The sequence below is a fragment of the Microchirus variegatus genome (genome assembly GCF_963457635.1).
Source record: "Microchirus variegatus genome assembly, chromosome: 11".
Lineage (NCBI taxonomy): Eukaryota > Metazoa > Chordata > Actinopteri > Pleuronectiformes > Soleidae > Microchirus > Microchirus variegatus.
Window position 1 is genome coordinate 23,805,603 of NC_139812.1, and position 14,229 is coordinate 23,819,831.

At 41.8% G+C, this 14,229-nt stretch overlaps 1 protein-coding gene across 1 annotated transcript in view; it reads right to left on the reverse strand.

The window, feature by feature from the left end:
• The window catches only part of marchf8 (membrane-associated ring finger (C3HC4) 8), a gene marked incomplete at its 3' end in the record, with an annotated part of 80,362 nt that extends 69,248 nt beyond the window's left edge, over positions 1-11,114 (reverse strand). Inside the window, exon 1 of the mRNA XM_083897282.1 lies at positions 10,980-11,114. Within this exon, the coding sequence (XP_083753408.1) occupies positions 10,980-11,087 (108 nt within the window). The 5' untranslated portion in view covers positions 11,088-11,114. The remainder of the gene's footprint in view (positions 1-10,979) is intronic.
• Between the last annotated feature and the right edge of the window lie 3,115 nt (positions 11,115-14,229).

The following is a 14,229-nucleotide window of genomic DNA, read 5'->3' on the forward strand; positions in this document are numbered from 1 at the left end:
TTTTATGAACAAATTTCACTGCTCTAAGTGTGTGTTCATGGGACTTTTATTTTTTGAAGGTGCATCTAAAGGGTTAACGCAGCTTCTCATAACAAAAGAAAAACACTCGTACGTAAATCGACCGAGGTGCTAATCTCACCATATGTGCAGTGCACCGTCATGGCAGACACGTTTACTGTAGTAACACACACGCACACACACACACGGAGAGAAAGAGAAGAAGCCTGCAGGCGTTTGCCCGTTCACCCAGACATCCAGACCATAACCAAAGAAAGAGTTCACAGCGTGGTCACGACAGTAAATCCATCAGCAGTGACATTAAGAATGCTAATCTGCAGCAGTGGATGATAATTTGGGAGGTGGTTTAAAAAAAGAGGAGGTTTTCATTCTGGTATAATACTTATAAAATATCAAATTATTGCACTTCAACGTTACAACGTGGCCCTTTAACTGTGCAGAAAACAAAAGGAACAAACTCTCTCTCTCTTTTGAACGTAAACATCATTAACTGGAGTAAAGCAAACAAACCACGTTCTCAGACTTTAAAGTTCTGGTTTTGTAAAAAATTCAGGTCAGACAGGCCGACACGAGCGATTCTGTTTGCTTGTTTTCAAAACAAGTGCGGCGTTGTTCTTAAATCAGGCTCATAGAACTCATGTGCAGCTTGAGAAGTGAAAAGTAATAAAAAATGTGTGCGTCCATCATTTATTTAGTGTGAAATCCGAAAAGAGCTTTCACTGAATGCACAAAAGACCAGAGAACAAACAAACAAACAAGTCCTCGACTGTAGGACGACTGGGGTGCGAGGCTCTACATGAATACGTCCATACATCGAGCAGCCATTGTGTGTCGCACTCCACAGAACCAGACAACAGGCTGCAGCAGTGAGGGGGGGAAACATCTGCAGTGCGAGTCCACAGGAGGACGGAGTTAGAAGAGTCACAGAGCACTTCTTCTACCACTCAGTGTTTAAGGGTCGTGTGTCAGGAACACAACGAGTCAAGTCAGCACGTCACAGGCAATCAAATCACACCCCGAGACGCTCTGTGGACACACCTGACGGAGAACAGACGAGTGACGGAGAGCGGAGCGGCAAATTAAGCTTTTCCATGTGGTGATTCCATGTCTCCTCATCTCTGTGAGTCTGCACGACTGTGTCTGCTTATCTCTGTGCACTAGAGTCACTCCAACAGAGACATTCACAATCTGAGTGATGTGCCTTGGTGACTCTGAGGGAGGAGGAGGAGGAGGAGGAGGAGGAGGAGGAGGAGGAGGAGGAGGAGGAGGAGGGAAGGAAAAAAACATTACATATGTTCCCTTAAATGTATTCTGTATTCTGGTGAAAATTGGAGTCTTTCACAGCTGAGAGCTTTTGAGTTTCTGTTCCTGCAGCGTGCGACAGCCTGAACAAATTCTCATAGGTGAGTGACTTAAAAAAGCTCTGCATCTCTCAAATTGGGTTAAACAACATCCCACATGATGTGTGAATCATGAAGGTCATAAATTGTACACGAAGGGCTTGACATTAATTTACCGTCAGGGTCTCGACAGTAAAGTGTTCATTTGTGACTGTGTTTTTGTCTCCGTGCGTGTTTTTGGTGCCTTTTCAGGAAGATCTTTGGTACAAACACTCACATGCATGTTAAAAGTCTGATCTTAGTCGGACTAAGACAATAATTTGGTTTTCTTAATGTCATATAAACACATGACTAAAATTGAGTTAGTCTTACTTGGACTAACATTCATAGTCCAAATGCTCCTGTGCTTAGTCTATCATTATGCTTAGTCAGACTAAGACAATCATTTGGTTTTCTTAATGTCATGTAAACACGTTAGTCTGACTAAAATCGAGCGAGCCTTAGTTGGACTAACATTCATAGTCCAATTCCTCCTGCGCTTTGTGGGACTGGAGTTGGACTACAAGTAGACTTTTTAAAAAGGTAATGCCTTTAAAATGCAATTTTAGTTGGACTAAAAGAATAAATAATGAGTTTTATTATGTCATGTAACCATGCGAGTACGACTAAAATAGAGGTAGTCTTAGTCGGACTAACAGACCTGGATAATGTCATTCTTAGTCCATTTACTGCTGCATTTATTTGCATAGTAGGACTGGAGTCGGACCATGCTCCATCTAACGATTAACATGTACAGCAGGTACGAAACCTTGTTTTTCTGTGACATAAAATGTCAACAGGAAACTGATTCAATACGGGATTGCCCGTCTTAGTCAGACTACGGCCTGAGCTCGATTAAAACTGTGCATGTAAACGTACCGACTGACTTTTTCAGGACCGGTAGTCCTCATGTGGACCTAAGCCTGGTCTTAATGAGGCAGAACACAATTACCTGCATTTCTGTGTGTGTGTGTGTGTGTGTGTGTGTGTGTGTGTGTGTGTGTGTGTGTGTGTGTGTGTGTGTGTGTGTGTGTGTGTGTGTGTGTGTGTGTGTGTGTGTGGGTGAAGACAAAGTGATGAGGTAAGGGGGTTAATTAAAAGATATTGTCTCCCGCAAAAAGCCTCTCATGTTAATAGCTGCTCTTCTGTAACCAAGAGCTGATAACTCAAAGAAAAGAACGTGCCGCCGCCGCCGCCGCCTCACACCGGTATCATACAACATGGTGACATGTCGCAGCAGAGGGGACTAATTATTTGCCCTGCTCTATTTCCAGCTGCGACACAGGGTCAAGTTCATACTGTATGTAAAACTGACTGTAACTGCTATGGAGTGAAGAGAATAAACATAAAAGCACACAGATTACATCACACAGAAGCTAATGAAGCTTTAGCACAGCAGTCAAAGGCCCTCAAAGGAAGGCCCCGGTCGCCTCGTCCACATTTAATTCTGTTTCTTTTAAACACACAACCACACACCCCTGTGGTAGTGAATCCTCCAAGTTTGTGCCAAAAACGGTGAGTCTCTTTGTCATAGAGTCAAGGCCGTTTAAGTCGTTTATCAAGTGCACGGATGTGACGGAGAAGCCTTTTCACCGCTTCCGACATTGAATTGCTCTTAATTACGTCTGGAAAATAAGGAAACAGATCCTTCACACCCTGAACGGAGATCCATGAAATCAACGTACGATATAAAGCCCTCGAAACAACAGTCAGAAAGTGACAGTGTTTTCTTCTGTACATCAGCATCTTAACACGATGTTTTTACACAGTTTGTGACGTCTTTCTGAATTCCTTAAAAGGGGGAGGATTTGTATAAATAATGGTTTGCTGACACACAAAATTCATACTTTTAAGAACACTGCTGCCGGAACAGAGAGAGAATGTCATTTTGCCTGTGTGTGTTATCTTCTCTTAGCAGCTTCTGCTTTACAGACAGAGCGAGGCGCAACGTCTCAGGCTGTGTGTGTGTGTGTGTGTGACATCATTTTAAAGATTTTTATTATTTTATTTTTCATGAACACAGCAAACGGGGGTGAAAGTAGTAAAAAGGTTATTTCGTCGTTCTGGAAAAAGGACGAAAATCCTTAATTTCCACCTCCAGTTAACGTCCTACAGTCTCTCAACAGGTCGATACTAATTCTCCCTGATCATGCAGCATTTTATGCCTCGCACACACACACACACCCAGCCCCAATGCTTTCTGGGTAATTATCTTGGTATTTCCATTTGCTCGCGTGCCTCTGGGCAGCCAAATCTGGAGGGGAATGATTTTTTTTTGGACAGTTTTAGATCGGCCAACTGTTAGCGTTAGGAGGAAACCGTGTCCGTGCCTCGAGGCAGAGAAACAGCATTTTATAAACACTTTAGCAGAATTAAAGATCTAATATGTAACCATTACTGCTTTTAAGCATATCTAAAAACAACAATAATGTTATACACTGTATATATTTTTTGAGTCGTGTTCCAACACGAGCCAAAACGTGCCAAACACCGTTTGGTCGCCATCTGCTTCACCGTCTCTGAAAACGACTGCGGAGACCAACACGACTTTTGACTGAATTTAATGAGCAGCTTTCAGACGCTCGACACGACGACTACACGCTCTCCTGTATAACACACAGAGCTTAGAGCCAGCTGTGCATTTAAGTGTGCGTCTGTTGTAAAGTGCACAGCAAACACGCGACCACATTGTGCCGTTTGTGCGACGGCCTCAACTTTGCAGCGCGAACGCTCTTCCACAAACACCAGCGAGAGGAAGGAAAATCTTCAGTTCGGCTAGTGTTTTTGTATTTTAATGTGTTTACTTTAAACTTCTGCTCCGATTTTTACTGATCTGTTTCAATCTGAATGTCTCGGTCAATCAGATACGATTACAAAGCATCTTCCCCCCGAGAGTCAACTGAATTCGTATCCGTCGCGGCATCAGAAGTGACGTGCATCCACTTTAGTCTGTAGCTACCATTCTACCACGTAGCTAGTGTTAGCTACCGCCGATTCCGATCGCGTCGCGTACCGGCTACGTCTTCGTTCCGTCAACAACAGTACGTTCAAAATATTTGCATTACATTTTTTTTTTGCAGACTGCAAATCACGTTTAGGTTTTGAAATCATGTTTTTAGCAAGTTGCGCCACCTACCGCCGTCTACCAATCATTGCAGTCAGTAGAGTCTCAGCTGCCGAGCAACCACGGGTTGCCAGTTACGTCAGAAAACGAAACCTAAAAGACCTCGGTATTTTGAATTTGAATGTAGTAACCGTTTTTGGCCACAGTATTACATATGGCACCTTTAAATGTAAAAATAATCTAAATAACAACGTACACGACTTCTCATTTAATCTGTAAGTCACAATCTTGGTCAACAACAGAAAATCTACCAGTTTCTGGGTTCTTCACAATGCAAAAACACAGAGTTTCAGTGGGTGGAAATCCAGTTTGTAAACTTCAAAGAGCAAACTAAAGTGGTGTCACTGTAGTAGAAGCTCTTTGATTAATCAGCAGAGACAGACACATTACACAGACCTGGTACAGCCTGAGGGCAGGACTGTTTTCTTTGGTCAGTGTTTGATGTCTCACAGATGCTTTTCGTCTGTGGCTTTCTATGAAACATCTGAAGTGAACATCAGCGTCTTCCTCTGCTCCTCCGCCCTTGACTCGGACGTTCGCTCGCTCGCGCTTATCCAAGGACGAAGCTTTCAGCGATCTGCGGACTCGCATGAAAAATACATGCAGCAGCATCGAGAGGGCGGATATCAAGTGTCACGGTCTGCAGAACAACACGTGCACACGCAATATTAGACTGCGGTCGTGTGTGTGTGTGTGTGTGTGCGCACTGAACTGTGAACAGGAAACGCTACAGCTGTGTGCACTGAAGCTTTGCAATGTAAATTATTTTCAGTAAATAACAACAGTGTTGAATTTGATTTGCATTCTATAATAATCAAACTAGTCGAATGTGTTTCGGTGTCTGTTAGTATTTGTTACGTCTGTCATAAAGATTATTATGAATTATTATTATGGAAATTAAAGAAAGGGGAAAATAAGTGAAACATTATGAATTCTGAGATGAAAGAAGAATTCAGAATTGTGAGAAAAAAGTCAGAATTATGACTTTTCTCCAAATTCTGATTTTCTTTATATGCATATATATATATTAACATAATTCAAATATATTTGAGCCACAGGTAAAAAATAAATAACATAAATAACATAAAAAAGAATGAATTCTGAGATTAAAGTCAAAATTCATCTTTTAATCTCATAATAATCTCTGGCATAAAAACTATCATGAATTATTATTATGAGTATTCGGGCGACATATAAAAAAAAAAATTGAAAGAAAGGGAAAAAAAAGTGAAACAGTATGAATTCTGAGATTAAAGAAAAATTTAGAATCCCGAGATTAAAGTCGGAATTCTGAAATATATAGAATAAAAGAACATAATTTAAATATAGATATAAATAAAGAAGACTATTAGGGTCACAGGTAAACAAAAAAAAGTAACATAAAGAAGAATGAATTCTGAGATTAAAGTCATTTTACATGTGGCCCTAATACTTTTCCGTATTTGAATTGTGTGTCTTATTTGCGGCTGAACCAGCTCCGAGCACAAGGTTGTGCGAGGAGCCTTTTGTTAATCCTTCAGATTATCATTATATCCGTGGCTTTCCGGTCATTTTTGAGGGGATTAACGTGCATAAAAACTCTAGAAATTTGGCATGGAGTTCAGGTCTGGCAAAAATGCAATATTGGCATAGGTCCAAGACCTGTGCGTTGCTCAAGGGCTCTATAGCGCCCCCCTAAGGTGATAACAGAGGCATCAAATTTGTGTTTTTGTTTTACTCGTCTCTATGAGCGCGTAACGAAGTCTGAATTAAGGGAAAAAAGAAAGCAAACGATAGGAGGAAGTCATAATTTTAAGGTTTGGGGGGTAACAATCGACATATTTGACTAAATTGATGATTAAAAAAAGAATCATTAGCTGCATATGAGGTTAATAACCTGCAAACACCAACAGCATATGACTAATACAGTAAATATCACAGTTTTATTTCTATTTTTTTGGGGGGGGGCTTTTCTCTTTACCCATCTGCCAGCCTGAGCCTGACTTCTTCTTCTTTTTTTTATTTTTTGTCAACTCATGCATAATCCATTGGCTGCACACCTTATCAAAAAGCCCAGACTCAAACACATCTGACCACATTATTTGCTTAAGCTGTGAACCGTCAAGGAATTTCAATATTTTTTTCCCTCCCTCCAAAAAAAAGAAACTCCTTGTTCCTTCCAGTTCTTTTAAAAATCGTACATTTCTCAACACAACACGTTTATATCTGCAGAAACACCGCAGCACACGAGTCAAAGAGGATTTCAGGCAAAGACAAATAAACCTGAGGAGACAGAGGAGCGGAGCAGCCAGTGAGGGAGGGAGGGGGGGGGGGGGAGAGCAACAGTTAAAAGATGTGTTGCTCTTTGAAAAAGAATCATCTGACTAACTGTGAATTCTAAGTAGAGGAAAGTTCTGCTGCTCGGAGCAACTAAGAGAGCAGTTGTGCTGTGGCTGTGGTCAGATGGGCCTGTGTTCTGTGACTAATCTTCAGGAAGACACACACACACACACACACACACACACACACACTAATGCACGTCCATGTCCCTGAAGCTGATCAGCATTCAAAGAAAACACTGTTCTCCAGCCTCTTCTTGTCCTCTCTGATAATCCCAGAGAGACAGAGAGAGAGAGAGGCAGGATCCATTGAAGTTGTTCCTCAGGGGCTAAAAAGTACAGATTCACAGCCAGAGTGTTGATGACCAGGGAAATCTCAGAGTTTCACGTCTCAGAGTTTCACCCAGGACTTCTTCCCAGGATATTATTGCAGGGTTCATCTTTTTTTTTTATTCCCCAGCTGAGTGAGATAACCTTAACCTATGACGACTTCTCAGAGTCTCACATCCCGTTTAATCCTGTGAATCGTGCACTGTATAGGTATTTAAAAAAAAAAAATAAAGTCACACCTTTATTCAACAGCACACACGAGGAAAAACAAATCCATGTTCACTTTCACTTCTGTAGTGAGAAAAATGGACGGATTTTGAGTTTCACAATGAGCACAGAGGCAGTCAGGCGAGAAACTGAGTCATCAGTGTGTGTGTGTGTCTGTGTTAAGATTAATACAACGGTGCCAAATTACAGCTTGTGAGTGTCCCAACACTAGGGGGCTGAAACATATGGAGTTTATTCTATGGACCTTCACTCAGGAACGAGGCGTTTCATTTTCATTGTTCGCGTGGCGATTTTCAAAATGACTATTATCACTTTAAATTTAAATAAAATTACACTATAGCACGAGTGACTGGAACAATGAGAATCATACTCTCAATCATCGCCTACTGCTTTATCCTCCACACGAGGGTTATGGGGAGACTGAGCCAATCTCAGCCGACATGAGGCCAATACACTCTATACATTGTTAATGTGGTAAACGACTATTCTAGCTGCAAACGTCTGGTTTTTAATGGAATATGTACATAGGTGTATAGAGGCCCATTTCCAGTGTTCTAATGGTACATTGTGTTTGCTAATGGCGTTAGAAGACTATTGGATGATTAGAAAACCCTTGTGCAATGATGTTAGCACAGCTGAAAACAGTTTTGCTGGTTATTTGACGAAAGAGCAAAATTATTATTTTTAATAAAAATCACTATTTCTAATCTTGTCAATGTCTTGACTATATTTTCTATTCATTTTGCAACTCTTTTGATGAATAAAAGTCTGACTTTTAATGGGAAACACAAAAATTGTATAGGTGAGCCCAAACTTTTGAATGGTAGCGTATTTTAACCCAATTTAGCTGCACTCCATTATCACCTGAACATGTGTTAGAGTAACAATCGTTTATGTAGTAAATAGGGTGGTAGTAATTGATCTAAACGTGTTTTTCAATTCACAATTATGGCCATCAAACGATTGCAAAAACAAAATAATTAAAAAATGATTATTACAAAACGGGGGCTTTTATTCTGAAAGTCACACTTTTAATGTTGTAACGGTGTCTGACTTCCTGTCCATGCAGTGAAATCCAGCGCAACTATAGATATATACAATTTACAGTCATTTATAGTAATTTTAAGGTTCATTTTAATTGTTAATGTTTTTCCAAATACAATAAATTCCATTTGTTTCAAGTTCAAGTCAATGAGTAATCGTTTTAAAGGATTTTGATTTAAATTTTGACCCAAATAATCGTGATTTTTTTTTTCCATAATGAGCAGCCCTAGTTGTTGTGTTACCAGACAAACACACACGCCGTTATACACCTTGAAACTGCAGAAATTATGAAAAATATAGTGATAAATCTTTGGTTGATACCACCAAGCACAACCTATCATCTGTACAGGTTTGAGCTCCTGTTGCTCTCCATACTCAGTCACCCACTACCTGAGGATTTTTCCACTTTAGTACTTCATGATTTATTGGACACCGAGATACAAACAAACAGGGGTTTTTACAGGAAATCCACTGAAAGCCCACGCACACTCTCCATAGAAACACCTGTGCTGCTGCACTTACAGCCTCTACAACAAGGCCGTGGAGAAGAGGAGGAGGAGGAGGAGGAGGAGGAGGGCGGCATGGACATAATGTCTTAGCCCCCTTCTTTGTTCCAGAGAAGGACAAAAAAACAAAAGCAACGCTGCACGCTGAGAGCACTTCACTGTCGTAAAGAGAGGGGTGAAGAGAAAGCCGCATGTGACGATTTAACACGACTTAAAACGAGCCAGAGAAACAGACCTCTGTGTTTCCAGATTAGCGTCTTATTTTTCACCGCCGCCTTCGGGCCTTTGCACATCGGAAGCGTGACGGATAAAATCATTTGTGAGGTTAATTTTAGAGTCGGCATCTCGTGATGTTGAGCTGGTGCTCAGTCGGTTTTAAGGAATAAAAAAAGAAAAACCTGGATACAGACAACAGTGAAGAAGAGGAGAGCTGGCTTTGTTCTGGAGTTTAAACGTCACAATAGAATATTTGGGTATTTTTGAATTTCATGCCAAATTTTACGCATTCTAAGTGTACCTATTGTGCACCTCTGCACGAAACTGCAGAGGTGACACGCACGCACGCGCGCACACACGCACACACGCACGCACGCAGTAGAAGATGAAAGAATGAGTGGAAAGCTGCAGTATTTCCTCAACTCACATTGACTGAATCCAGGCAGGAAAAATATTATTATTATTAACGTGTAAATAAATCACACGAGGAAGAAAAAAAAAAAGACAAAACGCACGTGGTGTGCAAAGGCCCTTTAATTCTATTTCAATAGAAGAAAAAATCTACTAAAAATATGTAGCTCATAAAAAAACACACCAATTCACAAAATACCATGAATAAATTTACCAGCGTGAAGAGCCGACCAGAATAAGTGCAGGAGCAGACGGCCCACAGGCGGCTTCAGGTGCAAATGGAAAAGCACACCAGATATTGACCAACCTCATTAGAGCCAGAAGCTCGGCTCGAGCCACGGGCAGCACAGGAATGGAGAAACGCTGTTATTGAGACGCGTCGGACGAAAGAAATAACAACAACAAGTCCCTGATTGTTTTTACTGATGAACGTCTACAGGGCCGATGGAATTACTCTCCCTGCAACACTTTAAGACCCTTTTAGAGTCGACAGCTGACATTTCAACCACTGCTAAACTCTCTTTCAATACAACCACACAATTCAATTAAAGCTCACATAGAGTGGTCCTGTTGCACATATATGTTAGTTATGGAGGTCTACTTACATACATTAACTTGTTTTTATGCTCAAAAACCTCCCTAGTTGCTGGAAACGAGCCGATAATCTCTCCTCACTGAAGCTCTCCTCAGCCGCGCTGTTTCAGACTGAAATCTCACCCCCAGAAGACAGACTGTGCTGTGATTGGCCAGCCACCGAGAGCTTTCCCAAATGTTTTGTGATTGGCCAATACCTGGAAGTGACGTAATTAGCACACCAGCTCTCAGAAGCACAGCTCCCCCTTATGGAACGGTGGATGCACTGCTACTCATTATCAAAACATTGTTTTAATAAGGTTTAAAAATAGCTTTGTCACGACTCCCAGCCACAGTCCCTTTTATGACCTTTGACCCAGAGTCAGAAGACGCAAGTGAAACACCTCCACAACTGAAGTTATTCTTCTTCTGTGGTTCAATGTACGCAACCGGATGTGCTCGGACTAGTGCCCGGAGCAGGAGGATCTGCTGTTCAGGAGACGGGATCCTTACGGAACCAGACCGGGTTTTTCCAGAAATCTCGCTGAGCCCGAGATTACAATACAACACAGCGTTCTCAACAGTGGCTGAACTGTTTGTTTCAAACCTTCAGGGCTTCATAATCGAGGTAATGACACAAATACACACCAAAAAAGCTTCCGTTCTATGGGAGCTTTAAAGCAGGGATGATATAAGAACATATTCCAGCCAGTGAAAGAAATGTTTACACATTAATGCATGTACACGATGGAACTACGGGATAAAACTGCCACATAATCATAATCCGTAAGTAGCGCGACCCGACTGGTCCATTTTTCAACCCGTCACATACCTGCTTGTCCTTGTCCTTGTCCTTGTCCTTAGCTTTCCCGCTGCCGGAGACCCGCGATGACGTGACATCACGGGGGATGACAGAGATCTGGTGCAGTGGCATGTTCATCCCAGCAGAGGACGGACGTGAGGGGAACGCTCACACACACACTTCCTGTCCCGTTGCCACAGCAAAGGGCATGACGGTAGTTTTGAACTTCAACAACAACCGTCTTTTCGGACCCCACCGTCCTGCTGAGGACACACAGAGGACACGAGGAGATTAGCACCAAAGACATAACATTATCATCCAAATTAACAACAAATGATGTTCCTTCAGCTTCATATTCTGATGAATCTTTTTTTTAAAACAGTTTGGGCTCACCTATACACATTTTAGGCGTTTTACATTAAAAGTCACATTTTTATTCATCAAGAGTTGCAAAATGAATAGAAAATATAGTCAAGACATTGACAATGATTGTTGTGAACCAGCAAAACTGTTTTCAGCTGTGCTAACATCATTGCACAAGGGTTTTCTAATCATCCAATAGTCTTCTAACACCATTAGCAAACACAATGTACCATTAGAACACTGGAAATGGGCCTCTATACACCTATGTACATATTCCATTAAAAACCAGACGTTTGCAGCTAGAATAGTCGTTTACCACATTAACAATGAGTGTATTTCTGATTCATTTCATGTTATATTCTTGACTAACTGTTGAACGGTAGTGTAGCTGCAGCTGAGTTTCTAATGAATAACAGAAAACCAAGCGTGAAGCTGCTGGAGGAGCGTTTGAAAAGTGCTTAAACAAAAGGCAGAGCTGAACTCGAAGAAAATCCCAAGTGCATTCTGGTTCATTTTCATTCACGGATTTTAAAATAACACACAATGTGCACACACACACACACACACACATATTGGTGCAGTTGACCTAACAGTGCAGTCTTCTGTCAAACCACAGGGGAAAGGGTTTTTTTTTTGTCTCAGCAAAGCACCGTCACAGTGTAATAAATCACCAGCGATGGCCTCAAACATGTGCCAAAATTCTACTTTTTTCCCCTCACCACAAAGACCTGAAATTCAGGAGCATAAATTTAAGGCTGAACAAGTGAATGTTTTCAATTAGAATTTGGAAACGCCGCTTTATGGAGCACGTCTGACCCAGAGTTTATTACTATGATGTCAATGAAAGATCAGATTCTACAATTTTCTTCCGTAATAAATACACATGAGAAACAATTCCTGCATTGAAGTTCTCATCGTTGCATTAGAACAAAGAGTCGTTAACATTCTGATGGTATCTACAACACAGTGACGACTGAAAAGTCGCTTCACAGACGCAGATATCTGTGAAAATTCAGTGATTATATATTTAAATCGTTCAACCCCGCCGTGGATTCCACAAAAGGCAGCAGAGTGCTGTGACAGAACAATAACAGCTGCAGCGACTCAGTATGGAGCAGTGAAGTTACACAAAAGGCTTTTTTTTTTTTTTTGTAACTCTTATTTCAGTTAATGCAACCATCTGCAGCGCCACTGACGGCATTTAAAAGTGCTCCTCGACACGAGGCTGCTTCCTAATGTGTGCGGCTGGTGCCTCGCCCATCGAGCTCTGCAGCATAAAAATGACAAGATTATTAAACCAAAAAGCAAGGAGACAACGGGGAAGGTCAGATAAATGCCAGTAATAAGAAACCAGCATTGATCAGGGCAGGGTGAGTGTGTAGGGGTGGGTGGGGGGGGTGGGGTGGTGTTTCAGTGATACACAGATTCACACAGAGAGGAGATTTAGAAACACAGCAGAAAGAAACCTAAAGCTGCTCCTTCGGTCCAACACTGAAGAGTATTTATCAAGATGGAGAGGTGATTACAACTGCTACGACCTCACTGACTCACACACACACTTACTTGGCAGCCTCAGCTTGGTGCAAGTGCATGGTCGAGAATCACAATGCAGACACAACACCAGGTTTCTGGGCGTACGTGCACCTAACGGCCCCGGAAACGACACATCATGTGCTCCCGTCTACAGGGACGCCACCCTGAGCAGCTGCATCACACTGTGGATGAGACGCTGCTCCACATCCAACAGGAAAAGCCCTGGAACGTGTCGTGAAAGCAGCACATGGGATCACTTCTGGCACCACTCTCATCCATCCCTCCCTCCCTCCACACTCCGTCCCGGACATTTGCAAAACCCGTCTGGCCTGCAAAGCACTCGGCATTGTGAGCGACCCCCCACCATCCCTTCACACAGCTACTTCTTCAGCCTCAAGGGCTGCACCAACCGGGCTTAAGAACAGCTTCATGCACCAGGCTGTCACCCTCACATCCCCCAACCATCGCCTCAACAACACACGCTGCTGCCCTACGGACTTCAAAATCTAAATATTCTGTATATAGTTGCACTACCATTGTAAATACATTCAAACACCTTGTGCTTCAGCTGTCGCTTTGCAGAGACTGTATATTTAGAACCTCTGCGTGCACACCATATATAGCAGAATTGACAAAGACTCTTGAATTTTGAATAGATTCAACAAGTTCATCTGCTATGGCAACATATTCATAATAACCGACACGCGCGTTTAGCTCATCTGCAAATGTATAATATGTAGGTCTAATGTGATGTCCTTAGTTGAATAGTACGTTAACATTAGCCAAACTTTCAAAACAAACACTCCAACCAACTGATCATCTATATTTCTATTCAAGAAAAAACGGTTCATTTTGGTCATCGTTACGTCAGCAGCAATGAAAACATCACCCGATGAAACGGCAGAATGAGGAAGTGTGTGTTTTTCCATTGTAATGCGTTTAATTGTCACTAATGAATCACAATAACTCATTGCCGTTGTCAAAACTTTCCAGAAAAACCACGAGAAACTGAACAGAGAAGCCAAACGAGATGAGAATTCCCATAACTCCATGCTGCTTCCTGATTAACAAAACAAGTTATGCTGTTTTAATTTGACGACGGCATTTGTCCAAGTGTACACGGACTAATGTGGAATTGTGATTAAATGACTGAAGTGTGTGCGTCCCCTTCACTATATTTAGGTTTATACACTCCCACTTAGCTTGTAAGTATTAGTAGAGCTTTTGGTTTAGCTTCCGCCTAGTTTAGTTTCCCTCTAGTTTAGCTTCAGCCTAGTTTTGCTTCCCGCTGGTTTACCTTCCCTCTAGTTTAACTCCTGGCTAGTTTAGCTTCCACCTAGGTTAGCTTCCACCTAGTTTAGTTTCCCTTTCGTTTAGCTTCCGT